Source organism: Panulirus ornatus, chromosome 8 (assembly GCF_036320965.1).
Source record: "Panulirus ornatus isolate Po-2019 chromosome 8, ASM3632096v1, whole genome shotgun sequence".
In the NCBI taxonomy this organism is placed as follows: domain Eukaryota; kingdom Metazoa; phylum Arthropoda; class Malacostraca; order Decapoda; family Palinuridae; genus Panulirus; species Panulirus ornatus.
Window position 1 is genome coordinate 7,625,840 of NC_092231.1, and position 27,978 is coordinate 7,653,817.

The window sequence follows — 27,978 nt, forward strand, 5'->3', positions numbered from 1 at the left end:
AGCAAACTGTCTAATTGAATAAGCTGAAGCAGTTAAATGACTGATTAAGTGGTTTCTCAAGGAGTAATGATCTGCTTACTGCCATCCTGCAATATCACCACCTAACAGCAATTCTAAACATACTTAAAAATGCAACAACTGTACATTTTAAGTTAGTCAAGCATTCATTATCATGGAATTCTTTACCGAATTGTAATACACTTTATTAGATGCCCTGTGCCAAGTGATAAAGTTCCAGTATTTATACAAGTAAAACAATGCCATCCCTCACACCAAAAAACTATTATTTACTTAAATGTAATTAGAGAGATTTAAAAATACCTGAATATTTGTAAAAAAAAAAAAATTGTTTCTTTAAAGTTAGGGATCTAAATACTGAACATTTTTTGAAACCCAATAAAAAAAACACTTATTCATGCCCATTTATACTCTAGATGTCATTTTTTTGTTCCTAGCTATTCTGGGACTGCACAAGTAACTGAATGCTCTAATAAAGGCCATCTCATGTATATACACAGCTTAAGTTGAGCACCCAATTTATCTACCAGACTCAAGGGGAGGATGAACTCCTGGGTTCAGTGCAGGTGGACTGTTACATCAGGCTTCAAACCCATACTGGGAAAACCTCCAGTGGCCTGAGCAGTAATGATGAAGGCAACTATTTACTACAATGCACACATCATAGAAATACAAAACACAGTATCCAAAATATTTATTAAGCATACTTTACATTTGCCATTAAAACTAATTGCATTGATAAAAGTTGCCAGCACCCTTCCCTTCCATACAATAAAAAACTGACATACATTAAAAAACGACATAAATATGTATATCAAAATGAGTCAGAACACATCTAATTATGATGTACTATATTTTTCTTAAAAAAAGATAAATTTCAGGACTATTAAATTTGGCAGTGTGTAAATGAGACCATCAATCCTTTGTTCCTGATGATAACTTGCTAACATAGGAAAGCTAAACAATCCACAATTCTGAAACTGAATTTTTTTTGGCAAATAGAAGAAACTATCAATTTTCTTATAATATCTGTATTAAACATAGCTGACTTTCTGACACTGAAGTCTGATATTTACCTAATCATTATCTAGCTTTGCAGAGTGTGTGTGTGTGAGATAAATGTTTCCAATTACTACTTGTGTATCATGGGGAGAGAGGTTTACCTGTGTTGCCCCCTCTCAACTTTATACATACACCACGTATATGTACATATACACACACACCCAACATTTGCTACACAGGAGGGTTACCAACAGAGATTTTTGTACAGAGGCTGCTGTCTATGGTTTGAACATTTGACTGTAAGACTGGTAGATCACAATGCTATCCAGTGCACTACAAAGGCCTGTGTGTGTGTGTGTGTGTGTGTGTGTGTGTGTGTGTGTGTGTGTGTGCACTCATCAAAATTTTTATAATGGATCATAAAGTCTTTACAAAAATTATAATCCTAATTATATTAAGCAATGAAAGAAAGTAACAGCTTTTATTACTAATAATCCTGTTCTTTCTGTAAACTGCTTTGTTTCATCAATTAAAGACTGTTAGTTCAACATTACCATAACATTCTAACAACACAATATTGTTTTACGAGAAAATCTATTTCAAACTGTTTGTACTCATACAAAAACTATGCTCTCTTAATGGTCGTCTCAAAAGCAATATACACGTGTCTCACTGAAGAACATTTTGTAAACCTCCGACACAACAATACAAATATGGTACTGCCATGAAATAATCTGAAATGAATGTTATATACCTCAGTGAATAAATGTATTCAAATATAAACTAATTACACTCTAAGATAGGAGTCTTTTATACTTTGCATTAATAAGGCACTGAAGAGACAACAATGTAAATACAATTACACTGCTTCACTTTGTAGTAGCCTATGTTTTCAGAAGACTGACTATTTCACTCATGTATATACTTTTTTTCATCCTAGTATGTAGCAAAACTCGAGGGCCAAAGAGCATTTGTACAATCATAGACAAAGTTAAAGCTGCATATGTAACTCCTTTAAAACCAATATTCACATTTACTCATTTCTCTTTTCTTAATAATGCATTTATTTTCAATCACCTTTATTTTCAGCCAATCTTACACACACACACACAAAACTTCAAATAGAGAGAGAGAGAGAGAGAGAGAGAGAGAGAGAGAGAGAGAGAGAGAGAGAGAGAGAGAGAGAGAGAGAGAGAAGGAAGGAAGTCTGTGCACACACTGCAGCCTTGAAGTCTAACCTTCTAAAGTTATGAAGTCACTGCACAGACTCTTAGGAGCCCATTCACAGATGTGGGATTGAATAGCTCTACATGCTAATCTGGAGCTGGATTTGGCAGCTTGCTAGGTCAGACCAGCTGTTACCTGATCTATGTGGGTGCAGGTTCAAGTCCATGTTGCCCCTTACTCTCAGAGGTATACCTATTTCATGTTTTGTCTACTGAAAAACCTATTTCCCTTGGTTGCCTTTATCAGCATCACAGAAACTGGTAACAGGTCCCCTATTTCTTGCGGCTGAAGAAATTTGCAATAGCATTGATGCAGTCTTCTGATGTCCAGCGCTCAACGAGACGTTCACATTCAGCATCATTCACCTGGAAAAGGAAAACTGTATAAAGAATATGAAATAGATATAATTTTTTTTTCACATGTAACTACCTCTCCCACCTCATGTGGAGTAGAATTAGGAACAAATGAATGATGGTCTCATTTGCATACATCCACTCTCTTGTGGCAAAGTATCTAGTAATATCCTAAAACCAGCACCTACCCTCAACAATCAAGCCCCACAGACCACTCCATGATTTCCTTTGACCACTTCATATACCTTGGTTTAACTAACTGCTAGCAAGCATGATTTCCTTTGACCACTTCATGTACCTTGGTTAAACTAACTGCTAACAAGCACATCATCCCCAAATACTGCATCAATCTAATTCAATCTATTCCAGGCACACCTCTCAGCCCCTTGATTATAAATATAAAATCAGTAATGCTTTCCCTTTTAAAATAATTGCATTATTAAAATATTCTGGTACTGCTGAACTAGCAAATCTAAAAACTGATCAAATATCGTAGTTTTCAGAGAGCACAAGCCAAGCAGTAATGACGACTGAATGACTTTTGGTTTAACAATCTTTTTTCATATTTGTTCATCATTCCCTGCATCAGTGAAGCAGCACTAGGAATGGATGAATAAATGGCCTCAATTACTCACATCTACTCTCTAGCTGTCATGGATAATGCATCAAAACCAGAATCCCTATCCACAACCAGGTCCAACCTTTCTGTGGTTTCCTCTAACTGCTCTATATGCCCTGGTTCAGCCCACTGACAGCACATCAACCCCTAATTACCACATCAAGCCAATTCATTCTGTCCCTTGAAAGTTCAGGCCCTCCAGCTTCTCTCTGGTTTCTCCAATTTCCCCGTTCCTTCCACTTCCAACATGTATACCCTCTTAGTCATTCTCTTCTCTTATCCTCTCAATGTGTCCAAAACTTTTCAGCACATCCATTTCAGCTTTTTCATACTCCTCTTACTACCACACCTCTCTCTTACCCATCATTTCTAATATAATCAACCCTCCTCCCTCACCACATTTCATTTTCAACACATCAATCCTCTTCCATACTTTAGCACCGAGAGAATGTGTCTCATATCCATACAACTTTAGAACTACTATACACCCATCCCTCCCATTATGCAGGGATTATGTCTTGAGAAATCACTGCACAGAGAGAAACTGAAAATAGTAACCAATAAACACACAGGTAGTAATAGGTAGAGGGTGGTAGGCAGCCAACGACCAGAAAGGTATATTAATGTTACTACCTGCCTGGGTATTGGAATATTAGTGACAGCTTCATAGTTAGACAGCACTTTAGTAATTGTCAAAGCGCACTCCTCTGACCAGGTAGCTGTTTTTTCTTTCTGCCTCACCCACATGTGGACTGTAGACATTCCGTTCACAAAAACAACCTCTATTTCCCACATAAAACCTGATAACACTTAACTCACACAACTTAATCTCTGTACCTCTAGATTTTCCTGCACTGAGTGCTTTGCTCTAACCTGCCTTTTGGCAAAATGGTAGTAGTAATAGATAGAAATAGTAGGTAGGAACATCAGGCAGGAGCATTACGTAGATGCACGGTGTCAAGAGAGTGCAAGTACTCTCAGAGGGTTAGGGCTTTCATACTGGGACCTCAAGGTGTGCTCCATGAAGGCCCTAACCTGGACACATTCCCTTTACAGGATGTGGTCCAAAAGCACAGGTTAAGGTTGGTCAGCCTGCCTGTAACACCTGGTGTCGGCCCTTGGGCCAGCATGGATGGCGTCCCTTTTGTGCGTTTGTGGGGGCTGGATCTGGTCGTGCCCCCAAGGCTACCAGTTCCCAACAGCAGTTTGACACGGTGGGAAAGTAGACACTTCAGCAGGGCAAGCCTGCTACTCCTGTCCGTCAGGCCACACTGGATGGTGTGCAGTGTTGGGGCACTCTTCTGATGTTCAGGAGGCAAGGAGGTATTGAACCACTTTTCCAAACTGTCAATATTCTCTTCTCACTTCTGCCAATGCTGTCTGCAGTCTGATCTGTTGCCTTCCTCTTGATGACGTACACATCTCTGATTAACTTGGTTCACTATCTACATGTAGTTAGTATCCCCCCCCCCCTCAAAGTAGTTAGTTCCGTCATCTCATACTAACAACTGAAAAAGAAAATTGGCAGAAGTACTGGGTAAGAACATTAGGCAAGAGCAATATGTAGAAGTAGTAGGTTCGAACATTTGGCAGAAACATTAGGTAGACAAGTAGTAGTAGTCCATAGGAACACTAAGTATGAGCCTCTGGAAACACTGCACTAGAGTAACTTCTGCCAGTGGCCAGTTTAGAGTGAGGCACTATAGGGTAAGAAGAGGCACTTAACACCAATTATGAAGACTTTTGCTGTGGCCATCCCCTTGAGGTAGTTCCAGGAGAGAATGGGGATCAGAAATATAGATAGATGGACAGATAGATAGAATAAATATATGGAGAAAATTGAGCTGTGTGCAAGACATAATGTTCCAAATGTGTTTCAATCATATTTTCATCATATTAATACAAAAGGAATGAACACAAAGGCTAACAGAAATGTCCTTTAAATAAATCAGGGAGGTGTTCTGTTCAACTGCCATTTCTAGGGTAAGACATGTTGCTGGAAATTTAGATGCCATACTAGAAAGCACACAAACAATGGGCAGCAGGAAAAATCACAATAGCAGATAAATGTAAATCGCACAAGTAGCACAGATCTGCACACAATGGTGGTAAATGCAAGACTGACCTACTAGCAGGAACTTGGCATGCTCCAACAAAGGACCCATGCTTACTCCACCACCCAACCCTCAATGAGGTTCTGACACTTTCTACTGCAAACACCAGCATTGTAGCAAATTTTGACATAAAAAGAAGGCTCTTTGCAACAAAGCAAAATCGCATATAGTAGTCCCATATAAAGCAAGGGATGGGAGTACCATCAAGCATACTTATCTTTGCCCTCATCTACAATGACCTCACTTACCACATGAGTCCAGGACCTAAAACCCCTCACCCACCCTACGGCTCACATCAGCTCCAAAGTTCCATTTGCTGCCATGCCCAATCTTAGGAATCTAAAACATCCCACTTCCTCCATGTTTTCTTCATTCTACCTCACCCTTTAACCAACCTGTATCTCTTCACTAAATCTTCCTGCCTAATGGCAAAATCTCAGCAAAGGCAAAAGAAATTTAAGAGATAACTGCAAACATGTAATCATACAACGAGTCTCAGTAGTCCAACAAATAGCACTGTGACCCATCAGTCTTAAGGGTCAGGGTCCAAATCCCATACAGGGCAACCAGCTCACAGCCATATGCATATTTAATGTTAAATTTACATAGAGTACCATTTGCTGTCTAATTACACGAGTTATCTGAACTGATATATCTGAGATATACATGTATTTACCTTTCTGAACAGCCATCATGACCTCTTAAAGATTTCTTGTCTCTGATCTTTCTTTCTGTTCATTAAAAATCAATATCAACCTCAATCATTATTTCTTCACTGAAAGCCAAACGGTATATTTCATGATGAGTTCACGGTAGATTCCTCTATTCATATAAATTCCTATTATTCCAATAATTGCTAATGACAATAATAAATGTACATTTTACAGGTACTGGCACTGTATGTATAATGATCATTTGAGGTTTATGACTTGCCAGAAATTATTAATTAGATTTGCTCATCAGTGCAACTTTTGATTATCCAGAGAAAGAGTCACTTATTCGCATGAATAAACATGGCCATAATGTAGTAGTTATGAGCTTTTAATCTGACATGTTCCTCTGTCTGATAAAATGGCCTCATGGGTGGTCATCCAAAGTAATGCAATAACCTCAAGGAAAGATTCCTGATCAGGTCACACCTGACTGAGAAACAGTAAACAAAGGAACAGTTACCATAAAAATGATAAAAAAGTTATGGGAACATGAGGGGTTAACTAGAGAATGAGCAAAAATTATTCAAGTATGTAAGCATTTTAAGAATATTCCCATGATCCTTTAGTTCATTCTTGGTTTCTGTTCTCAAAATATCCATCAGCAGTGAAAAATTCTTGATGCACTACTAAAAATTTCCTTTAGAGAAAAGAAATCTCTACTATATAACTACCTTATAGTAACAATGTGCAATAGACCAGATCCTAAAATCGCTTACTCTATGTACTAATCACTACGTTACCTACTACAAAAATATGCAAAAAAAACTTGCATTATGAGTATATGTGAAATCAAATGGCAGTTCTACTTATATTTGAACTGAATATGAAGGTAAAAAAATGCATTATCTAAGAAACTTGCCTTGTGAAGAAGATCCTTTTCCAAGTCCCGTGTGAGAGCTTTTGAGTAAATAAGGGATTTGGCAGGAAGTTTTGCATATGCTTCCAATTTGGGCCACACTTCTTGCTGGAAGCTCCCATCAGGGAACACACATGTCACAAAACCCAGGTCACAGGCTTCTTGTGCTGTAATCTGTTGATTTTAAGTGCCATTAATCAAATAAACTAGTAATGTGCAATGCAGCCAAATGGGAGGGTAGCCCATGCACTTTTCAAAAGCTGGAGATTTTAGCATACCATTATCTAGGTGGGGAGTATCTCTTTCCAGTATAACGAGGAATGGGCTTTACCTAAGTCTGCTTGATAGTACCCTACTACAGTTAGTTGATAAACCTATGTTCAACAAGAATATATTAGGTCTAGTTCTAACTTTTGTATGTAGCATTTATGGATCTGGAGAAGGCATATGATAGAGTTGATAGAGATGCTCTGTGGAAGGTATTAAGAATATATGGTGTGGGAGGAAAGTTGTTAGAAGCAGTGAAAAGTTTTTATCGAGGATGTAAGGCATGTGTACGTGTAGGAAGAGAGGAAAGTGATTGGTTCTCAGTGAATGTAGGTTTGCGGCAGGGGTGTGTGATGTCTCCATGGTTGTTTAATTTGTTTATGGATGGGGTTGTTAGGGAGGTAAATGCAAGAGTTTTGGAAAGAGGGGCAAGTATGAAGTCTGTTGGGGATGAGAGAGCTTGGGAAGTGAGTCAGTTGTTGTTCACTGATGATACAGCGCTGGTGGCTGATTCATGTGAGAAACTGCAGAAGCTGGTGACTGAGTTTGGAAAAGTGTGTGAAAGAAGAAAGTTAAGAGTAAATGTGAATAAGAGCAAGGTTATTAGGTACAGTAGGGTTGAGGGTCAAGTCAATTGGGAGGTGAGTTTGAATGGAGAAAAACTGGAGGAAGTGAAGTGTTTTAAATATCTGGGAGTGGATCTGGCAGCGGATGGAACCATGGAAGCGGAAGTGGATCATAGGGTGGGGGAGGGGGCGAAAATCCTGGGGGCCTTGAAGAATGTGTGGAAGTCGAGAACATTATCTCGGAAAGCAAAAATGGGTATGCTTGAAGGAATAGTGGTTCCAACAATGTTGTATGGTTGCGAGGCGTGGGCTATGGATAGAGTTGTGCACAGGAGGATGGATGTGCTGGAAATGAGATGTTTGAGGACAATGTGTGGTGTGAGGTGGTTTGATCGAGTGAGTAACGTAAGGGTAAGAGAGATGTGTGGAAATAAAAAGAGCGTGGTTGAGAGAGCAGAAGAGGGTGTTTTGAAGTGGTTTGGGCACATGGAGAGGATGAGTGAGGAAAGATTGACCCAGAGGATATATGTGTCGGAGGTGGAGGGAACGAGGAGAAGAGGGAGACCAAATTGGAGGTGGAAAGATGGAGTGAAAAAGATTTTGTGTGATCAGGGCCTGAACATGCAGGAGGGTGAAAGGAGGGCAAGGAATAGAGTAAATTGGAGCGATGTGGTATACCGGGGTTGACGTGCTGTCAGTGGATTGAAGCAGGGCATGTGAAGCGTCTGGGGTAAACCATGGAAAATTGTGTAGGTATGTACATTTGCGTGTGTGGACGTATGTATATACATGTGTATGGGGGGGGGGCCATTTCTTTCTTCTGTTTCCTTGCGCTACCTCGCAAACGCGGGAGACAGCGACAAAGTATAATAAATAAATAAATAAATAAATAAATAGTTCTAACTACAAATGAGTATCTTGTTAACAATGCTGAAGATGGAGAAAAATTTGGTGCAAGTGATTACCAGCAAATTACTTTTGAGTAAACTTTCAACTTTGCATGTGGTGCTGGTCAACATTAGTCACAAAAATATGCCATATCTTAAGACCTACAAATCTTAAGGATCTAGCATTATTCATGACCAGTAAATTTGGGATGATACCATAAATGAAAGCAATATGGAAGTGGCTTGGGAAAGTTTCACTAAAACATTCAACACAGGAGAGGGAACATTTGTGCCAAAGCTTAGTAGGTCTTTTTCCAATGCAAAGTTGAAACAGTGGAATGATGACATGAAGTGTCTTGTGTAAGTAACATGTGAGAAGCTCCAAGAGATCAATCGCTTGCTTGATAAAGCGAATTATTAAGTCTGTGAAGACAAACTAAGATATTTAAGCATCAAAGTACACGTCAGTATGAAGAGTATATTGCTGAGAATAGCAAAGGAAACCTGAAGGAGTTTTATGGGTATATTTGAAGCACGAGAGTCATTACCGAATCGAATGGTCTATTAACAACTGAAAAAGGTGATTTGGTTCATGAAGCCATGGCAAAGATTTTAAATGATTTTTTTTGCATTTGTAATCAAAACTGAAGATACAGCTCATGACTAAGAAGTTTTATGTCAAAAGTGAATGGAGCAAGAGGAGGATACCATACAAAAATGGAATGATGGAATGAAGGAGGCCTTGAGGTATCCAGACCTGAACAAACAGAAGAGCAAGTGATAAGAGCTGGACAGAATGAATTGGAACAATGTGGTATCTGGGGTGGTGACTTGCTGTCAATGAGTTGAGAAAGTGGTTAAGGCAAACCATGGAGTTAGTCTGTGGAATGTGGTTATGGATGCTAGTCTCTGATTTCAGGGAATTACATACAACAGCCAAGGAAAGCATTTTATAACTGAGGCCAATTTTCATCTGATCTTGATTCTAACATGCTATGGCAGTAAAAGAAGCTAGGTTTAAAAACATCAAAACAGGTAAATACATCTTGAGCATGACAGATGACTAATTATTACATGAACCGGTAAATACATCTTGAGCATGACAGATGACTAATTACTAAATGAACTGGTCACAACTTCACAACCCATTACACTATCTTGAATCAATTTACAATTGTCAGTTGTTATGTAACGGTATGTTTACATGAATTTTTTTTTTCAAAAATGCATACCTGTGTGTGTATATGACACTTGGAAAACTGACCTTCTTATTGAAGAGGAGCATCTCACTGGCTTTACCAGGTCCCATAATCATTGGGAAAGTATATGAAGAACAGCCCTCAGGAGACTGACCAAGAGCACTGAATGGTGTATGGAAGGTCGCCTAATGGAAAATGGGTGAGAATCAATTTACAGCACAGGAAATATCATTAACACAGAATATATATATCTATGTACCATGGAAAGAGACAACAAATGATTGAGGCATTATTCTTCTGTCTACCTGTCTGTGTAAATCAATTCAAGAGGGATATTTACAACCAACATAAAAAATAACAAAAGGCAAATATTTTACAATTCAAATTAATTCTCACAATATCATCAGAGTGCAAAATAGGACTTTCATCTCTAACGCTGAAAAATATTAGGTTCAGTCGAAAAGAGCACCAAAATATCAGAGGCTGGCTTCTTAAGTATATGGGTGTTTTTCATCAATTATGGGGCAAAAAAGAAAAAAAAAATGTCTTCATACTTCATGTCGACTGTGTGGGTAATACATTAAAATGAGAATTTTCTGGAACATTTCAATTTCTCATCAAACAGTGGTTCCACATGAAAATCAAAGTCATCTAAAGATGCTATAGCAAAAATTTTATATCAAGAGTGCAATACTACATACTAACCTGTAGTTCTGGCACCTCACCAGATTATGGCTACGGTCCCTGTTCTACTGAGAATAAACTTTTGAATACTACTTGTTGATCTTTATGCTAGGTCTTATTGTAAGTCTGAGGCTGTCAGTGAGCATGCATAATAGCTCTCAAAATGGAAAATACAATAGAAATGAAAGAATAAAATGAGGCAAATTGGCTGGAGTTGATAGAATTGCAGTTAGATTTCTAAAGAATGATGCTTAAGTGTTGCTTATTGGCCTGCTAGGATTTTCAAAGTAAATATAGCTAATGACTTCACACTGCAGTCTTCCATTTTTTTCAATTGCTCAATGTTCTCTTACTCAATATACATTATGCACATCACAAAGCACCTTTAAAATATGATTTCAGCAAGAATTCCCAATAGGGTAAATGGAAACAAGCTTAATCAATTTGAAATTCAGGTTCTTACCACTTTATAAAACCTTACTCAAGGGCACTATACAAGAATTCTGCCAATCCTCATGAACTCACCATTAGGCCATACTAATGCTGAATAGCCCGACTATCTAATGCATCACAATGTCATCCACTTTCTTGAGAAACTTAAATGCAATTCCATCCACTCCAGCCACTCTGCCACACTTTATCTTAAGAAAGGGTTTCACAAACTCCTCTTTTCATCTTGCCATACACCAGGACTCTCACTCTGCATCTCCTCAGCCAAAATACACAATAACCCCCATCCTATCATTCAATACATCTGGCAGTCTTCAAAGTACAGTCATTTTCTTTTCACCTCTTCTTTGCCTGTTACCACTTCCACATCAGCTCCCCTCAGCATCACTCCAATTTAATCTTTCATTCTTCTCACATATTCTATTCTTTCCAAAACATTTCCATATTCTCTCTGAAGTATACCTGTACTTTCATACTCCACTCTCTATCTGCCCTCTTGTAATCCTCTCTTCTCTTGACCTTATGATACTTTCTATTATACTCCTCCATCACATAGACTCCACTGCAGATACTGTCCATATGCCCCTCTTCATTCTTTCCTAAGAGTTTCAACTCCCTCCTATCAACACTCACTATCCTTTCACTTATGCCCACATCCCACCTAGCACATGCAATACATTTAAGCCACATGTGCATACTGCTTACCTAATAAATTCACCCCAAGTTTCATTTAATCTCTCTATATGTCATTCTTCACTCAATCTTTCTAGATATCTCTACACACATGCCTCTTCCAAGCTTACTCATTTTCACACATTTCTACTGTTCCTAAAACCAATGCAAACATTCACATTCTCCTCCATGTGATCATACATCCAATCTGCTACCTCTCTTAGCACATTCACATGCAACACACTTCAGCCACTTGTGTAGGCACTGCTTACCTAAATAAACTCACTCCCCATGTTTCATTTACTCCCTCCCTATGTCATTCTCAAGATTTTCTATTTCATTGCTGCATTGCTGCTCTTCTCCCTTCCTCTATAATGCCTATCTCTAGTCTAAGTATATCCATGGTTTCTGTGAACTGCACATGACAGAGTGGATCTTTGTGAATGAGGTTGTTCTTTGTTCTTCATTCAACATAGGAAATGGCTAATACAAAAAAAAAATGAGCCACTGCTTTGCAAGATCAGACAACATGATCACATTTTTCTCTTACAAAAATTGAATTAATGGTTTTGAAAATGAATAACAAAACCAAACGTCAGGTACCCACTAAAGGAAAGAAATCAGCATTGCTGTGACCAGGTTTCAACTCAAACTAGCCAAAATTGACCTTCAACTTTTGTAAAAATTCCTTAAGTTTCTTGTACAACACTTTAGGTAAAGAGACACTACATCAGTAATACTTCAGCATGCTGTAATATATGCCTTAAAACAATGAAGAAAATCATCAGCAATAGATGCAGGAGCTACAAACATCATTCTATAACAGTCACCAAGTCTTACTGACTAGAAAACATATTTTGTACTCAAGTAATATTAAAACAACTATGGAGAAAACTAACCTTGTCTGTGGCATAAACACCATCAAATAGTCCCATCACTGTAACAGACACTCCAATAGCATGACCATTCACAACTGCTATCAATGGCTTTGGGAAATCGATGAAAGCATTTACAAATCTGAAAATTTTTCAATAGTTATTCTACAATGAGTAATGAAATGAACAGCAAATTAAAGAAAGATACAATACATGGTGACTTTGCTGTGTTTGTAACAGAAGAGTGGACACAAACATATGTAAAAACATAAATCATTATCTCCAAACATTATAATAATCTTTGTCATTATAGTTGATTGCCGTTTCCTGCATCAGCAAGGTAACACCAGGAAACAGATGAAGAAAGACCCATCCACTCACATACACACATATACATATATACACATACATATAAATATCAACATATACATATCATTCATTATTATTTGATCATATCTGACCGCCATTTCCTGTGTCAGCGAGGTAGCGCCAGGAAACAGACGAAGAATGGTCCATCCACACTTTTTTTTTTCATACTATTTGCCATTTCCCGCGTTAGTGAGGTAGCGTTAAGAACAGAGGACTGGGCCTTTAAGGGAATATCTTCACCTGGCCCCCTTCTCTGTTCCTTCTTTCAGAAAATAAAAAAAAAAAAAAAAAGAGGGGAGGATTTCCAGCCACCCACTCCCTCCCCTTTTAGTCGCCTTCTACGACACGCAGGGAATACGTGGGAAGTATTCTTTCTCCCCTATCCCCAGGGATATCCACATATATATATATATATATACATAAAAGCCCATACACGAACATATCTATATGTACTTAATCGCTGTTTCTGGCATCAGCAAGGTAGCACCAGGAAACATAAAGAATGGCCCATCCACTCACGTACACACACACACACACACACATATACATATACACATACATATTCATATTTGCTTGCCTTTATCCATTCCTGGTGCTACCCCGCCCCACAGGAAACAGCATCATTACCCCTTACTTCAGTGAGGTAGTGCCAGGAAAGAAGACAAAAAAGGCCACATTTGTTCACACTCAGTCTCTAGCTGTGTGTAATGCACCAAAACCACAGCTCCCTATCCACATCCGGGCCCCAAATATACATACACATACACACATACTTGCCTGCCTTCATCCATTTCCAGCACCAACCTACCTCACAGGAAACAGCATTATTATAACAGTGTCAACAAATATTTCAATTAGAAAAAGATTCCCACTGCAGAACATCCTTCAACATGTGATCAAGATGAGGTAAGACCCTTATTGAAAGTTTAAGTAAATTGACCATTTCACACAGAAAGACAATATTGTACAAATGAATGGTAATCACAAAGAAGAGCGGCAAATGGATAAGAAAAATTTAATGAAGTAACAGTCAAAAGCAAGTCCGAATTACATAACTGTCGTTAGTGCACTGAAATGCATCAAAGATGCTTATCAAATAAGTCAAAAATAGGAAATTCACTATATGATAAAACTGAAATTTGTTGAATATAACAGAAGTGAAAAGATAAAGGGTATTTCAGAGATAATGGAGATGAGAAATAATTTCAAAATCACATTCCTACATAACAGATACTGACTTTGAAGTTCAAATGGATTCACAGGAAACCTGTCACATTTTCTTATCTATTAAAACATCTGCACACCAAAACAGCAAGCTTAAGCCACTGCAATATATCTATCTTTCCAAATCCAACCACAGAGACCTAAAACATGGTCCTGAAAATCTGAATTTAACAATTACATGGTAGTTATCTCTTGCCTGTTCAACTTGTGATGATCTATACATACAATGACAAACTTAACCAATCAATAACAAAGTCAACACATTTTTTAAGAAATAAAATTTCAATACCATCCAATCCAGCCACCTTGCCACATTTCATCTTACACATGGCTTTCACCACCTCCTCTCTTTTCACTGTTCCAATTGCCATGACTCCCTCACTTTGCATACCTCTCTGACCCAAACAACTTGCAACTTCCATCTGACCACCAAACACAATCAATAATCCTTCAAAGTTCTAGCTCCACCTCCTTTTCACCTCACCTCTGCCATTTACCACGGAACCATTTACCTCCTTTGCCAATGTTTCCATTTGTTCTCTTGTTTTTCTCACATTATTACCTTCCTCCCAAAACATTTCCTTAGTCTCCCTGCAGTATGCTGATACTCACTCACCCAACTCTCATTTGCCCTCTTTTACAACCCATGCACATCCCTTTTGACCTTTTGCTGCTTTCTCCTGTTCATCTCCAAGCACTTGCACTCCTTCCCTGTAAATAAATCCCATACATCTATCTTTTCTATTCCACTAGCAATAGTAAATGGTTTTTAACTTTTTTTTTTTTTTTTTGTCGCTGTCTCCCGCGTTTGCGAGGTAGCGTAAGGAAACAGACGAAAGAAATGGCCCAACCCACCCCCATACACATGTATATACATACGTCCACACACGCAAATATACATACCTACACAGCTTTCCATGGTTTACCCCAGACGCTTCACATGCCTTGATACAATCCACTGACAGCACATCAACCCCGGTATACCACATCGCTCCAATTCACTCTATTCCTTGCCCTCCTTTCACCCTCCTGCATGTTCAGGCCCCGATCACACAAAATCTTTTTCACTCCATCTTTCCACCTCCAATTTGGTCTCCCTCTTCTCCTTGTTCCCTCCACCTCCGACACATATATCCTATTGGTCAATCTTTCCTCACTCATTCTCTCCATGTGCCCAAACCATTTCAAAATACCCTCTTCTGCTCTCTCAACCACGCTCTTTTTATTTCCACACATCTCTCTTACCCTTACGTTACTTACTCGATCAAACCACCTCACACCACACATTGTCCTCAAACATCTCATTTCCAGCACATCCATCCTCCTGCACACAACTCTATCCATAGCCCACGCCTTGCAACCATACAACATTGTTGGAACCACTATTCCTTCAAACATACCCATTTTTGCTTTCCGAGATAATGTTCTCGAATTCCACACATTCTTCAAGGCTCCCAGAATTTTCGCCCCCTCCCCCACCCTATGATCCACTTCCGCTTCCATGGTTCCATCCGCTGCCAGATCCACTCCCAGATATCTAAAACACTTCACTTCCTCCAGTTTTTCTCCATTCAAACTCACCTAGAGGTATGTTTTGTACAAAGCATCCTCAATTCAAAAACATAAGTTTAATTTTTCAAGCAAACCTGTCAAAATACAACATTTTCATAATAGGAATTCCATGTTATAAGGAGAGTAATGAATGCATTTACCTCTTCAATAGCAATCCAGCATCTTTTGCATACTCATGCATATTGTCTGGATTAATGTTGGTAAAATTAGAAAGATCATTTCCAGAGCAATAGTAGTTTCCAGACCCAGTGATTGCAGTGACAACTGTGCTGGGATCTTCTGCTGCTTCCTTGAGTGCTTCAATCCATTCATTATACATCTGTAACCATGTATTTCTGTATAATCAAAACTAAAGATAGAGAATAAGGGGGAACTTTCATAAATAATAATAATCAATTTGGTAAATAACAAATTAAACATTACTGATCTTATGGAACACCTAAATATTGCAAGCAAATTAATACTCAAAAAGGATTCCTCCTCACTAAAAAAGTGATATGGCTTACATCTATATTAATGGCATTCATTTTTGTCGGGCGATTCAGGGTGATTGTTCGAAGGCCATTCTTACAGGTTACTAAGAGAGTTTTATACTTCTGACCGGATTCTGCCTGGGCTGCTTCTTTTGCTTCCTGAAAATACATACAGTCTTAATAAATAAATAAATATTTCCTTTATTATTATCATTATACTTAATCGGCGTCTCCCGCATCGAAGTAGCGCAAGGAAACAAACAAGGAATGGCCCAACCCACCCACATACACATGTATATACATAAATGCCCAAATACATACATACACATTTCAATGTATTCATATATATATACATACACAGACATATATATATGAAGTATGAAGTCTGTTGTGGATGAGAGAGCTTGGGAAGTGAGTCAGTTGTTGTTCGCTGATGATACAGCGCTGGTGGCTGATTCATGTGAGAAACTGCAGAAGCTGGTGACTGAGTTTGGTAAAAAGTGTGAAAGAAGAAAGTTAAGAGTAAATGTGAATAAGAGCAAGGTTATTAGGTACAGTAGGGTTGAGGGTCAAGTCAATTGGGAGGTAAGTTTGAATGGAGAAAAACTGGAGGAAGTAAAGTGTTTTAGATATCTGGGAGTGGATCTGGCAGCGGATGGAACCATGGAAGCGGAAGTGAATCATAGGGTGGGGGAGGGGGCGAAAATCGGGAGCCTTGAAGAATGTGTGGAAGTCGAGAACATTATCTCGGAAAGCAAAAATGGGTATGTTTGAAGGAATAGTGGTTCCAACAATGTTGTATGGTTGCGAGGCGTGGGCTATGGATAGAGTTGTGCGCAGGAGGGTGGATGTGCTGGAAATGAGATGTTTGAGGACAATGTGTGGTGTGAGGTGGTTTGATCGAGTAAGTAACGTAAGGGTAAGAGAGATGTGTGGAAATAAAAAGAGCGTGGTTGAGAGAGCAGAAGAGGGTGTTTTGAAATGGTTTGGGCACATGGAGAGAATGAGTGAGGAAAGATTGACCAAGAGGATATATGTGTCGGAGGTGGAGGGAACGAGGAGAAGTGGGAGACTAAATTGAAGGTGGAAAGATGGAGTGAAAAAGATTTTGTGTGATCGGGGCCTGAACATGGAGGAGGGTGATAGGAGGGCAAGGAATAGAGTGAATTGGATCGATGTGGTATACCGGGGTTGACGTGCTGTCAGTGGATTGAATCAGGGCATGTGAAGCGTTTGGGGTAAACCATGGAAAGCTGTGTAGGTATGTATATTTGCGTGTGTGGACGTATGTATATACATGTGTATGGGGGTGGGTTGGGCCATTTCTTTCGTCTTTTAAACCAGGTATTCCCAATCACCAGTCCTTTTTCAGCACATAAATCTACAAGCTCTTCACCATTTCCATTTACAACACTGAACACCCCATGTATACCAATTATTCCCTCAACTGCCACATTACTCACCTTTGCATTCAAATCACCCAACACTATAACCCGGTCTCGTGCATCAAAACCACTAACACACTCACTCAGCTGCTCCCAAAACACTTGCCTCTCATGATCTTTCTTCACATGCCCAGGTGCATATGCACCAATAATCACCCATCTCTCTCCATCAACTTTCAGTTTTACCCATATTAATCGAGAATTTACTTTCTTACATTCTATCACATACTTCCACAACTCCTGTTTCAGGAGTACTGCTACTTCTTCCCTTGCTCTTGTCCTCTCACTAACCCCTGACTTTACTCCCAAGACATTCCCAAACCACTCTTCCCCTTTACCCTTGAGCTTCGTTTCACTCAGAGCCAAAACATCCAGGTTCCTTTCCTCAAACATACTACCTATCTCTCCTTTTTTCACATCTTGGTTACATCCACACACATTTAGACACCCCAGTTGGAGCCTTCGAGGAGGATGAGCACTCCATCTTTCCACCTTCAATTTAGTCTCCCACTTCTCCTCGTTCCCTCCACCTCCGACACATATATCCTTCTTCTTCATGTGTGGTGGGGTGGCAACAGGAATGGATGAAGGCAGCAAGTGTAAGTATGTACATGTGTGTGTGTATATATATATATATATATATATATATATATATATATATATACATATATATATATATATATGTATATATATATATATATATATATATATATATATATATATTTTGAAGGTTTCTTGAATGTGTTTGATGATAGAGTGGCAGATATAGGGTGTTTTGGTCGAGGTGGTGTGCAAAGTGAGAGGGTTAGGGAAAATGATTTGGTAAACAGAGAAGAGGTAGTGAAAGCTTTGCAGAAGATGAAAGCCGGCAAGGCAGCAGGTTTGGATGGTATTGCAGTGGAATTTATTAAAAAAGGGGGTGACTGTATAGTTGACTGGTTGGTAAGGTTATTTAATGTATGTATGACTCATGGTGAGGTGCCTGAGGATTGGCGGAATGCGTGCATAGTGCCATTGTACAAAGGCAAAGGGGATAAGAGTGAGTGCTCAAATTACAGAGGTATAAGTTTGTTGAGTATTCCTGGTAAATTATATGGGAGGGTATTGATTGAGAGGGTGAAGGCATGTACAGAGCATCAGATTGGGGAAGAGCAGTGTGGTTTCAGAAGTGGTAGAGGATGTGTGGATCAGGTGTTTGCTTTGAAGAATGTATGTGAGAAATACTTAGAAAAGCAAATGGAGTTGTATGTAGCATTTATGGATCTGGAGAAGGCATATGATAGAGTTGATAGAGATGCTCTGTGGAAGGTATTAAGAATATATGGTGTGGGAGGAAAGTTGTTAGAAGCAGTGAAAAGTTTTTATCGAGGATGTAAGGCATGTGTACGTGTAGGAAGAGAGGAAAGTGATTGGTTCTCAGTGAATGTAGGTTTGCGGTAGGGGTGTGTGATGTCTCCATGGTTGTTTAATTTGTTTATGGATGGGGTTGTTAGGGAGGTAAATGCAAGAGTTTTGGAAAGAGGGGCAAGTATGAAGTCTGTTGGGGATGAGAGAGCTTGGGAAGTGAGTCAGTTGTTGTTCGCTGATGATACAGCGCTGGTGGCTGATTCATGTGAGAAACTGCAGAAGCTGGTGACTGAGTTTGGAAAAGTGTGTGGAAGAAGAAAGTTAAGAGTAAATGTGAATAAGAGCAAGGTTATTAGGTACAGTAGGGTTGAGGGTCAAGTCAATTGGGAGGTGAGTTTGAATGGAGAAAAACTGGAGGAAGTGAAGTGTTTTAAATATCTGGGAGTGGATCTGGCAGCGGATGGAACCATGGAAGCGGAAGTGGATCATAGGGTGGGGGAGGGGGCGAAAATCCTGGGGGCCTTGAAGAATGTGTGGAAGTCGAGAACATTATCTCAGAAAGCAAAAATGGGTATGTTTGAAGGAATAGTGGTTCCAACAATGTTGTATGGTTGCGAGGCGTGGGCTATGGATAGAGTTGTGCGCAGGAGGATGGAAATGTGCTGGAAATGAGATGTTTGAGGACAATGTGTGGTGTGAGGTGGTTTGATCGAGTGAGTAACGTAAGGGTAAGAGAGATGTGTGGAAATAAAAAGAGCGTGGTTGAGAGAGCAGAAGAGGGTGTTTTGAAGTGGTTTGGGCACATGGAGAGGATGAGTGAGGAAAGATTGACCAAGAGGATATATGTGTCGGAGGTGGAGGGAACAAGGAGAAGAGGGAGACCAAATTGGAGGTGGAAAGATGGAGTGAAAAAGATTTTGTGTGATCGGGGCCTGAACATGCAGGAGGGTGAAAGGAGGGCAAGGAATAGAGTGAATTGGAGCGATGTGGTATACCGGGGTTGATGTGCTGTCAGTGGATTGTATCAAGGCATGTGAAGCGTCTGGGGTAAACCATGGAAAGCTGTGTAGGTATGTATATTTGCGTGTGTGGACGTATGTATATACATGTGTATGGGGGGGGGGGTTGGGCCATTTCTTTCGTCTGTTTCCTTGCGCTACCTCGCAAACGCAGGAGACAGCGACAAAGTATAATAAAAAATTAAAAAAAAATATATATATATATATATATATATATATATATATTTCTTTCTTTCATTCAAACTATTCGCCATTTCCCGCATTAGCGAGGTTCTTAACGCTACCTTGCTAATGTGGGAAATGGCGAATAGTTTGAATGAAAGAAAGAAATATATATATATATATATATATATATATATATATATATATATATATATATGTACATACTTACACTTGCTGCCTTCATCCATTCCTGTTGCCACCCCACCACACATGAAATAGCATCCCCCCTTCCAGCAAGGTAGTGCCAGGAAAAGACGAAAGGCTACAGCTGTTCACAGTCTGTAGCTGTCATGTGTAGTGCACCGAAACCACTGCTCCCTTTCTACATCCAGGCTCCACAGACCTTCCCATGGTTTACCCCAGATGCCTCACATGCCCTAGTTCAATCCATTGACAGCACATCAACCCCAGGATATCATGTCATTCCAATTCACTCTATTCCTTTCACCACCCTGTATGTTCAGGCCCTGATCACTAAAAATCTTTTTTACTCCATCCTTCCACCTCCAATTCGGTCTCCTGCTTCTCATTGTTCCCTCCATCTCTGACACATATAGCCTCTTTGTCAATATTTCCTCACTCATTCTCTCCATGTGTCCAAAACATTTCAACACACCCTCTTCTCCTCTTTCAACCACATTCTCTCTATTACCACACATCTCTCTTACCCTTTCATTACTTAATCAAACCACCTCACACCATATACTGTCCTCAAACATTTCATTTAAAACACATCCACCCTCCTCCATACAACCCTAACTGTAGCCCATGCCTCGCAACCATTTAACATTGTTGGAACTGCTATTCCTTCAAACATATCCATTTTTGCTCTCCGAGATAACATTCTCACTTTCCACATATTCTTCACCACTCCCAGAACCTTCACCCCCTCCCCCACCCAGTGATTCACTTCCGCTTCCATGGTTCCATCCACTTTTAAGTCCACTCCCAGATATCTAAAACACTTCAGTTTCTCCAATTTTTCTCTATTCAAACTTACATCCCAATTACTTTGTCCCTCAACCCTACTGAACCTAATAACCTTGCTCTTAACATTTACTCTCAACTTTCTCCTTTCACACTTTTCCCTTTCACACTTTTCTAAACTCAGGCACCAACTTCTGCAGTTTCTCACTCGAATCAGCCAACAGAGCTGTGTCATCGGCAAACAGCAACTGACTCACTTCCCAAGCCCTCTCATCCCCAAAAGACTGCACACTTGCCCCTCTCCCCAAAACCCTTTCATTTACCTCCCTAACCACCCCATCCATAAACAAATTAAATAACCATGGAACATCATACACCCCTGCTGCAGACCAACATTCACTGGGAACCAATCACTCTCTTCCTACTCATACAAATGCTTTACACCCTTGATAAAAACTTCCCACTGCTTCTAGCAGCTTTCTTCCTACATCATATATTCTTAAGACCTTCCACAAAGCATCTCTATCAACCATATCATATGGTTTCTCTTGATCCAAAGAGGATGTATAAGTCAGAGGTGGAGGTAACAAGAAGCAGATCAATTGGACATGGATGGATAAACTGAAAAAGATTTTGAGCAATTGGGGTCTAAACAGACAAGAAAGTGAGAGGTGTGCAAGGAATAGAGTGAATGGGAATGATGTGGTATACCAGGGTTGACGTGCTGTCAATGGACTGAACCTGGGTATGTCAAACATCTGGGGTAAACCATGGAAAGGTCTGTGGGGCCTGGATGTGGATAGGGAACTGTGGTTTTGGTGCATTACACATGTGAGTTGGAGACTGAGTGTGAATGAATGTGGCCTTTTTTTTTTTGTGTCTGTGTTTTCCTGGCGCTACCTCACTGAAGCAGGGGGTAGTGATCCTGTTTCCTGTGGGGTGGGGTAGCACCATTAATGGATGAAGGCAAGCAACTATGAATATGTACATGTGTAAATATGTCTGTGCATGTGTATGTATATGTGTGTACATATGCATGTATGGGTGTCTGTGTATATATATATTTTCTTTCATACTATTCGCCATTTCCTGCGTTAGCGAGGTAGTATTAAGAACAGAGGACTGGGCTTTGAGGGAATATCCTCACCTGGCCCCTTTCTCTGTTCCTTCTTTTGGAAAATTAAAAAAAAACGAGAGGGGAGGATTTCCAGCCACCCACTCCCTCCCCTTTTAGTCGCCTTCTATGACACACAGGGAATACGTGGGAATACGTGTATTTCCTGGTGTTACCTTGCTGATGCAGGAATGGCAATCAAGTATAATGTATAAATGTATATACATATCAAAATATACATATTAACCCCGGGGATAGGGTAGAAAGAATACTTCCTACATATTCCCTGCATGATGTAGGTGACTTAAAGGGTTGGGAGTGGGCAGCTGGAAATCCTCCCCTCCTGTTTTAGTTTTCCACAAGGAGGAAAAGATGAGTGGGCTAAGTGAGGATTTTTCCCTCTAAGGCTCAGTCATCTGTCCTTGAGGCTACCATCAGGTGTACTTCAAAGTGGTATACTGTCGCATGGCAAAAATCAAAATGTTAACCTAACATTCTGGTATAGAGTACAATGCTCAAAATCTTGACATATTACATGCCAAAACTCCCCAATTATTACTTTACTTCAGAATTTCCTAGCATCTGGCACATAAATAAATACTGTATTTCATGCAGAGTACATCAATTACCTCTTCTCCAGCAAGTGACTTGACTAAGTCAATGTAGGCTTTCTGGGCATCTTCCTGACTCATACTGCCAAGAGCATTCCAAGCATCCCACTTGGCACGACCCACAAAGTCCATCATCCCTGGACGCTTGCTTGTCACTGCCCCAGAAGTCGATTGTTTAAACAGAGCATAAATCTTCAATTTGACATCATTACCTGTAGAGATATTACTCTCTAATAAGGCAGGGTTTATAACATTTGCAGGTGCATTAAACTACTAAAACACAACAGCCATATATAGCAAAAGCTACTAATGTACAGTAAAACCCTCTAAATACTAAACTGCATCTGTCAATCCTGCAAATCATCCCATCATATATATATATATATATATATATATATATATATATATATATATATGTATATCAATGTTAGTACATCAAATACCCAACTTGGAGAGGAGCATTACACAACACCTACCAGGATCTTCCTTTAGGGCTCCAAGCCGTACTTTGGCCTCTTCAAACTGTGAACTAAGGGCACTCATGAACCGCACACGAGTTCCTCCAGCCCATGGCGGGATATGCTGGCAGGGTGTTCCCACAACAGCACGAATGCCATGCCTGAAGGAAGACTATACTATGTATCGCTTCCTTACTAAATTTAGTATAAAAATAATTATGCACACTCGGAAGAGCTCTACATTCATTATGCAACTTTCTAGAATGAGTTGTAATCCTGCAAAATCAGATACATTGTTCACTTGCTCTTTGGAGATAAGTGTATATTCTGAAAGATAAAGATAAAGCACAACACTGAATTCTGTCCAAATAAAAGTTAACATCACTGATAATAGCTTTTAAACCTGTAAATTCAACTACCAGAATTGTGCTGTCCCTTAATCCCTTCTTAACTTTCATACTTACACGATTACTTCATGATTCTATTAAGGGACCCAGTGACTCTTCAATCATGTACTGCTCTCTCCCTTATCTCTCATTCAATCTCACCAAACTTACCAAGGACAGCTCCTAAATACTTAAATTCTTTCACCTCTACCAGTCTTTCTCCCCCATATCTATAACACTGTTCAGTACACTTTCTTCTTTCATTCTATAGGGCACAATCTATAATTTCACTGAGTTTCCTTTCAAACACCATTACTTTACATGCATTTACCTTCAGCTGCCTACGCTTACTGACAACCTCCAGCAACTCCTTTCCCTCTCTGCAAACACAGTATCATCCACAAACAGGCTTGTCAGTAGCCACCATTTCTCTGCTACACTCCATCTCCTTTCTCTAATTTTGTTTTCACCTATCTCATCAATCCATCCATATACATGTTAAAAAGCCATGGTGACATCACACAGCACTGCCTCACACCCATATGTATACCATCATTTTTACTCAACTCCCATCCACTGTAAAACATGCATTTGCTACTCTGTAGAAGGCTTCCACACCATCCAACAGCCACCCCTCCTGCAACTTGTGTCCACTCAACACTATCATATGCTTCTTCTAGATGCATAAAAGCTGCATACAACTTCTTAATTTTCACTAAATCATTTTCCAGTCATTTTTAACAAAAATCTGATCCACATATTTCCTATCCTAAATTTCCCTTGCTACTCACTTATTCTGCGTCGTCACTTCCATCACTCAGTCCATCACTCTTGCATAAACTTTCCCTGGTATACTTAACAGACTTATTCCACAATAATTGCCAAATACGTTCTTAACACCTTTTCCTTTGAATAAATGAACAATAATAGCTTTCAAACAATCCTTTGGCACAACCCTCTGTTTCCATGCTAAATCACATCAAAAGCATCTACTCTATCACACTTTCTCCTTCACACCTCAGCATTTCAGCCATGATCCCATCCACTCCAGGTGCCTTTCCTACCTTTAGCTTTATCATCACCATTTTCATCTCTGCTCTTGCTGCAGGCCCTTGCACTTGTATCCCCTTCCATCCTCTAAATCCATGCATGTAACAACTGCTGCCTCACCTTCTCCCACATTCATCAGTTCTTCAAAATACTCATTCTATCTCCCTTTCACTTCCTCCTTTTGATTCAGCAGTTCTCCTTCCTTACTCCTCACATTAACATTTCCACTCTTACATTCACCTCCCTCCAGTACAATATTTCATTTTCCTTAAATTTTTCGCTCAACTTTCTTCCAAAACTGCTGTCTTTTTGCTTTCTTCTATCAGCTTCTTAACACTCCACTTACACATCTTACTTTCTGCCCTCTTTTGCTGAACTTCCACTGGTACAAACCTTTCATGCAATCTACCACATGACTTTTCTTCTCTTCGCAGCATTCCTAATCTCATTCATCCACAATGCAATTCCCTTTTGTTCCTACATCTCATAACCTTGAATCTAACTACTAATTCTTCAACCTTTAACAGTCCTCATCCAAACATTTTAAACACCTTATTCACACATGATGGCATTCGTACATTTACTGAACTTCCATCATAGCTTTCAGTCACCCTCCTTCCATACTCTGCATTCTTTCTGACTCATCTCGCCTGACAACGCTTTTCCCTCTCCATTCTTCCTTACACCATACTTCCACTTCTCCCGAATCTTCACTCCCACAAGAACTAGAGAAGGGGTATGAATGTGTATCTTTTGAGGATTTATTATTCAAAGGGTGCAACTTCCAGCAAAAGGAGCACCTTCACCAATTCCTCTAATGAGCAAGAAGATTGCACAACCGACAGTAAGTGATATGATTTACTTGTTTTTTGGTGTAAGGTGCATTGTGCCAGCTTCAGGAGAGATGCCATTCAATCTGGTGCTTGTTCAGATTCTAAAGAGCTACATTCGTTTTGTAATCTGATTTAGAAACTGAATAAAGTCTACAGATTCATAGCCAAACACAAAGTGAATGCTTGTCATACAGGCCAAGTGATGTGTTTGGGTAAATTAGTTTTAGATGCCATAGGCATCCTTCATGTTCATAGATAAGTTACAAGATTTTGTTAGTGATACCAACGGATTCCTTCAACTGTACGGTAGATATAAGGCACTTTGACTCCACGATTTCCCTCTACTACAAAGCCCTGCCCACTTTACGGGACTTGACCTTGGGGAAGTAAATGTATTTTGGGCTAAAAATCAACACTTAATATCAACTCTACAGTGGATAAGGTAACCACTGAAACCAATTTCGTCAATATCCGTTCACTAGAATAGACGCATCTGTAAACTGAGAAATTACGATATTTTTGGTTACTTTGTTCATCGCAGGTCACAATGTATCTAGGTGATTTCTCTTAACACTGAAAACTAAGATAATCTCACGATAGTATGAGACTTCATATCAATTTCCAAAGTGCTATCGATATGTAAATAAATTATACCTACTTTAAAAATTCTTAACCCTATATTTCCCAGGTCTTCATGGTCCTCCCCACTACCAAAATACACAACAAAATTATCCCAACCACACTCCCACTACAGCATCTGATGAGCCCTTGCAAATTCTATCATTCCATAAGATTTTATCATTACATTAAAAACCTTACAAGAACTCGTACTTTATACAGGGGTGTGACAAGTGAATGATGAAATCAGATTAAAATGATTCTTTACCCCGCAACCTTAAACTCAACTGATCCGTTATATACATTAACAAATCTGTGACTGCTTATTGGATACTACTACCTTTAAAAATCATGTGACTTAAATGACTTAAATATATCAGCAGGCTACAGTATAAAAGCAAACTCACTCCCTTTAAGTTAAAACTGAATTCACACTAACCTGTAAGCACCTGCAAATTTGGCTAAGAAGTTCACACCAGCCATCTCCTTCCTCTTCTATGTTAGTCACTAATTAACTTAGGTTGAGAGATTCTTCTGTGGCCTAAGTCGCAGATGATCTTTTCCCAAATCGCCGGAGTCCTGTATCTAGTACCAATGCCAACCGGTTAAATGAACCAAAGTTTCGAGTCAGTAGAAATGAGCGGCGTTCGAAACTATTCATGGAAATTATTATTTTGACATATTTAACATCAAAAGGACGGGGTGGTATACTACTACCCTCCTCATCTTCATCATTTCCCTGAGGATTTACACACAAAAAAAAATACAAAAATCATAGCTTTTGTGATGATATGTGCAAAGAAAACAATCAATGGCCCTCATTTTAAATGCCCTGAACTCATTACAAGGATGTTACAACATTGGTGTAATGGTTTTGTACTATGCAAGATTTTTTAATGACACCAAAACTATTAATCGATCTCATACGTGATCAGGCAACAGAGTCGAAATTTTAGTCGTTCATGTGTCATTCGAACCCTATCCTCTTATGAACCCAGTGATGCCAGATCTACCGACATTTCTTTATTTCTATTGGATTTTCAATGAATACACAGAAATACATAACATTTTGTAATTTTCAATGTTAATCTACAAGATTTTGCTGCCGCTACTCAGAAATCCTCAAGAAATACTCTTAAAAAGGAAACAATCATAATAATGACGTTAATGATGCCGTCAAAAAAAAAAAGGTGAGATTAGATTAGCTGTTTTTGTTCACGAGCATGATTTGCTTATTAGGGTTGCAATACACATGCCTGACCAAGTCCAATCATTGTACTCATTTAGATATTGCTAAGCATATGAAATTCGAATGCACAAAAGTAACAGGACTCTGCAGTTTCGATCGTTTGGTAAAACGGCTACAAAATTAGACTTTCACTGATCGTAAATGAAAGCAAAGACAAAAAGGATGCATTAAACACCTGTGCATGATTGCTTGGATGCTTGTGAATGATGAGGTAAAAGATTGCTTTCTTGGCCTATTTCCTTGCAAGATGCCACATTGCATAATTCACTCGTGAAATTCTTTAACGACCATGAAGTTCCATACAAGGATGACATGATGGGGTTTGCAGCAGCTGGGGTAAATGTAATGACAGAGTCACACAATTCATTGTCTGTCTTGTTTAAAAATAATAGACCAGGACTGTTTATTTTGAAAGGCATATGTCACTCTTTCGCATTTGGTGCATCCTATGCAAGTTTACAAGCTAGAGAGATGGCAGACCTTGTTCGTGATTTGTACAGCTATTTTCATTGTAGCCCAAAATGTTTATTCCTATGTTCATTGTATCCCCTAATTATAC

At 39.3% G+C, this 27,978-nt stretch overlaps 1 protein-coding gene across 2 annotated transcripts; it reads right to left on the reverse strand.

Moving 5' to 3' along the window:
• Positions 1 to 697: 697 nt before the first annotated feature.
• Positions 698 to 27,116, reverse strand: LOC139749804 (enoyl-CoA delta isomerase 2-like). Of its 2 annotated transcripts, none has more exons than XM_071664074.1 (9): positions 26,610 to 27,116; positions 23,302 to 23,444; positions 22,844 to 23,037; positions 16,174 to 16,299; positions 15,808 to 15,986; positions 12,527 to 12,644; positions 9,887 to 10,006; positions 6,906 to 7,076; positions 698 to 2,612 (listed from the first exon to the last, which is right to left on the reverse strand). In XM_071664074.1, exons 1-9 carry the CDS (start codon positions 26,651 to 26,653, stop codon positions 2,520 to 2,522), a joined length of 1,188 nt encoding a protein of 395 aa, XP_071520175.1. In that variant the 5' UTR covers positions 26,654 to 27,116; the 3' UTR covers positions 698 to 2,519. The 2 variants fall into 2 exon arrangements, with proteins under 2 accessions (XP_071520175.1, XP_071520176.1); XM_071664075.1 differs by having other exon boundaries at positions 22,844 to 22,980; positions 26,610 to 26,793.
• Between the last annotated feature and the right edge of the window lie 862 nt (positions 27,117 to 27,978).

Bases quoted from the DNA above. Each gene is read 5' to 3' on its own strand.
- LOC139749804 (XM_071664074.1), bottom strand. From the start codon at position 26,653: ATGGCTGGTGTGAACTTCTTAGCCAAATTTGCAGGTGCTTACAG. The intron at 23,038-23,301 runs GTAGGTGTTGTG...ATATCTCTACAG, and splicing joins AGCCCTAAAGGAAGATCCTG to GTAATGATGTCAAATTGAAG. The intron at 16,300-22,843 runs GTAATTGATGTA...ATGTATTTTCAG, and splicing joins AGTCACTTGCTGGAGAAGAG to GAAGCAAAAGAAGCAGCCCA.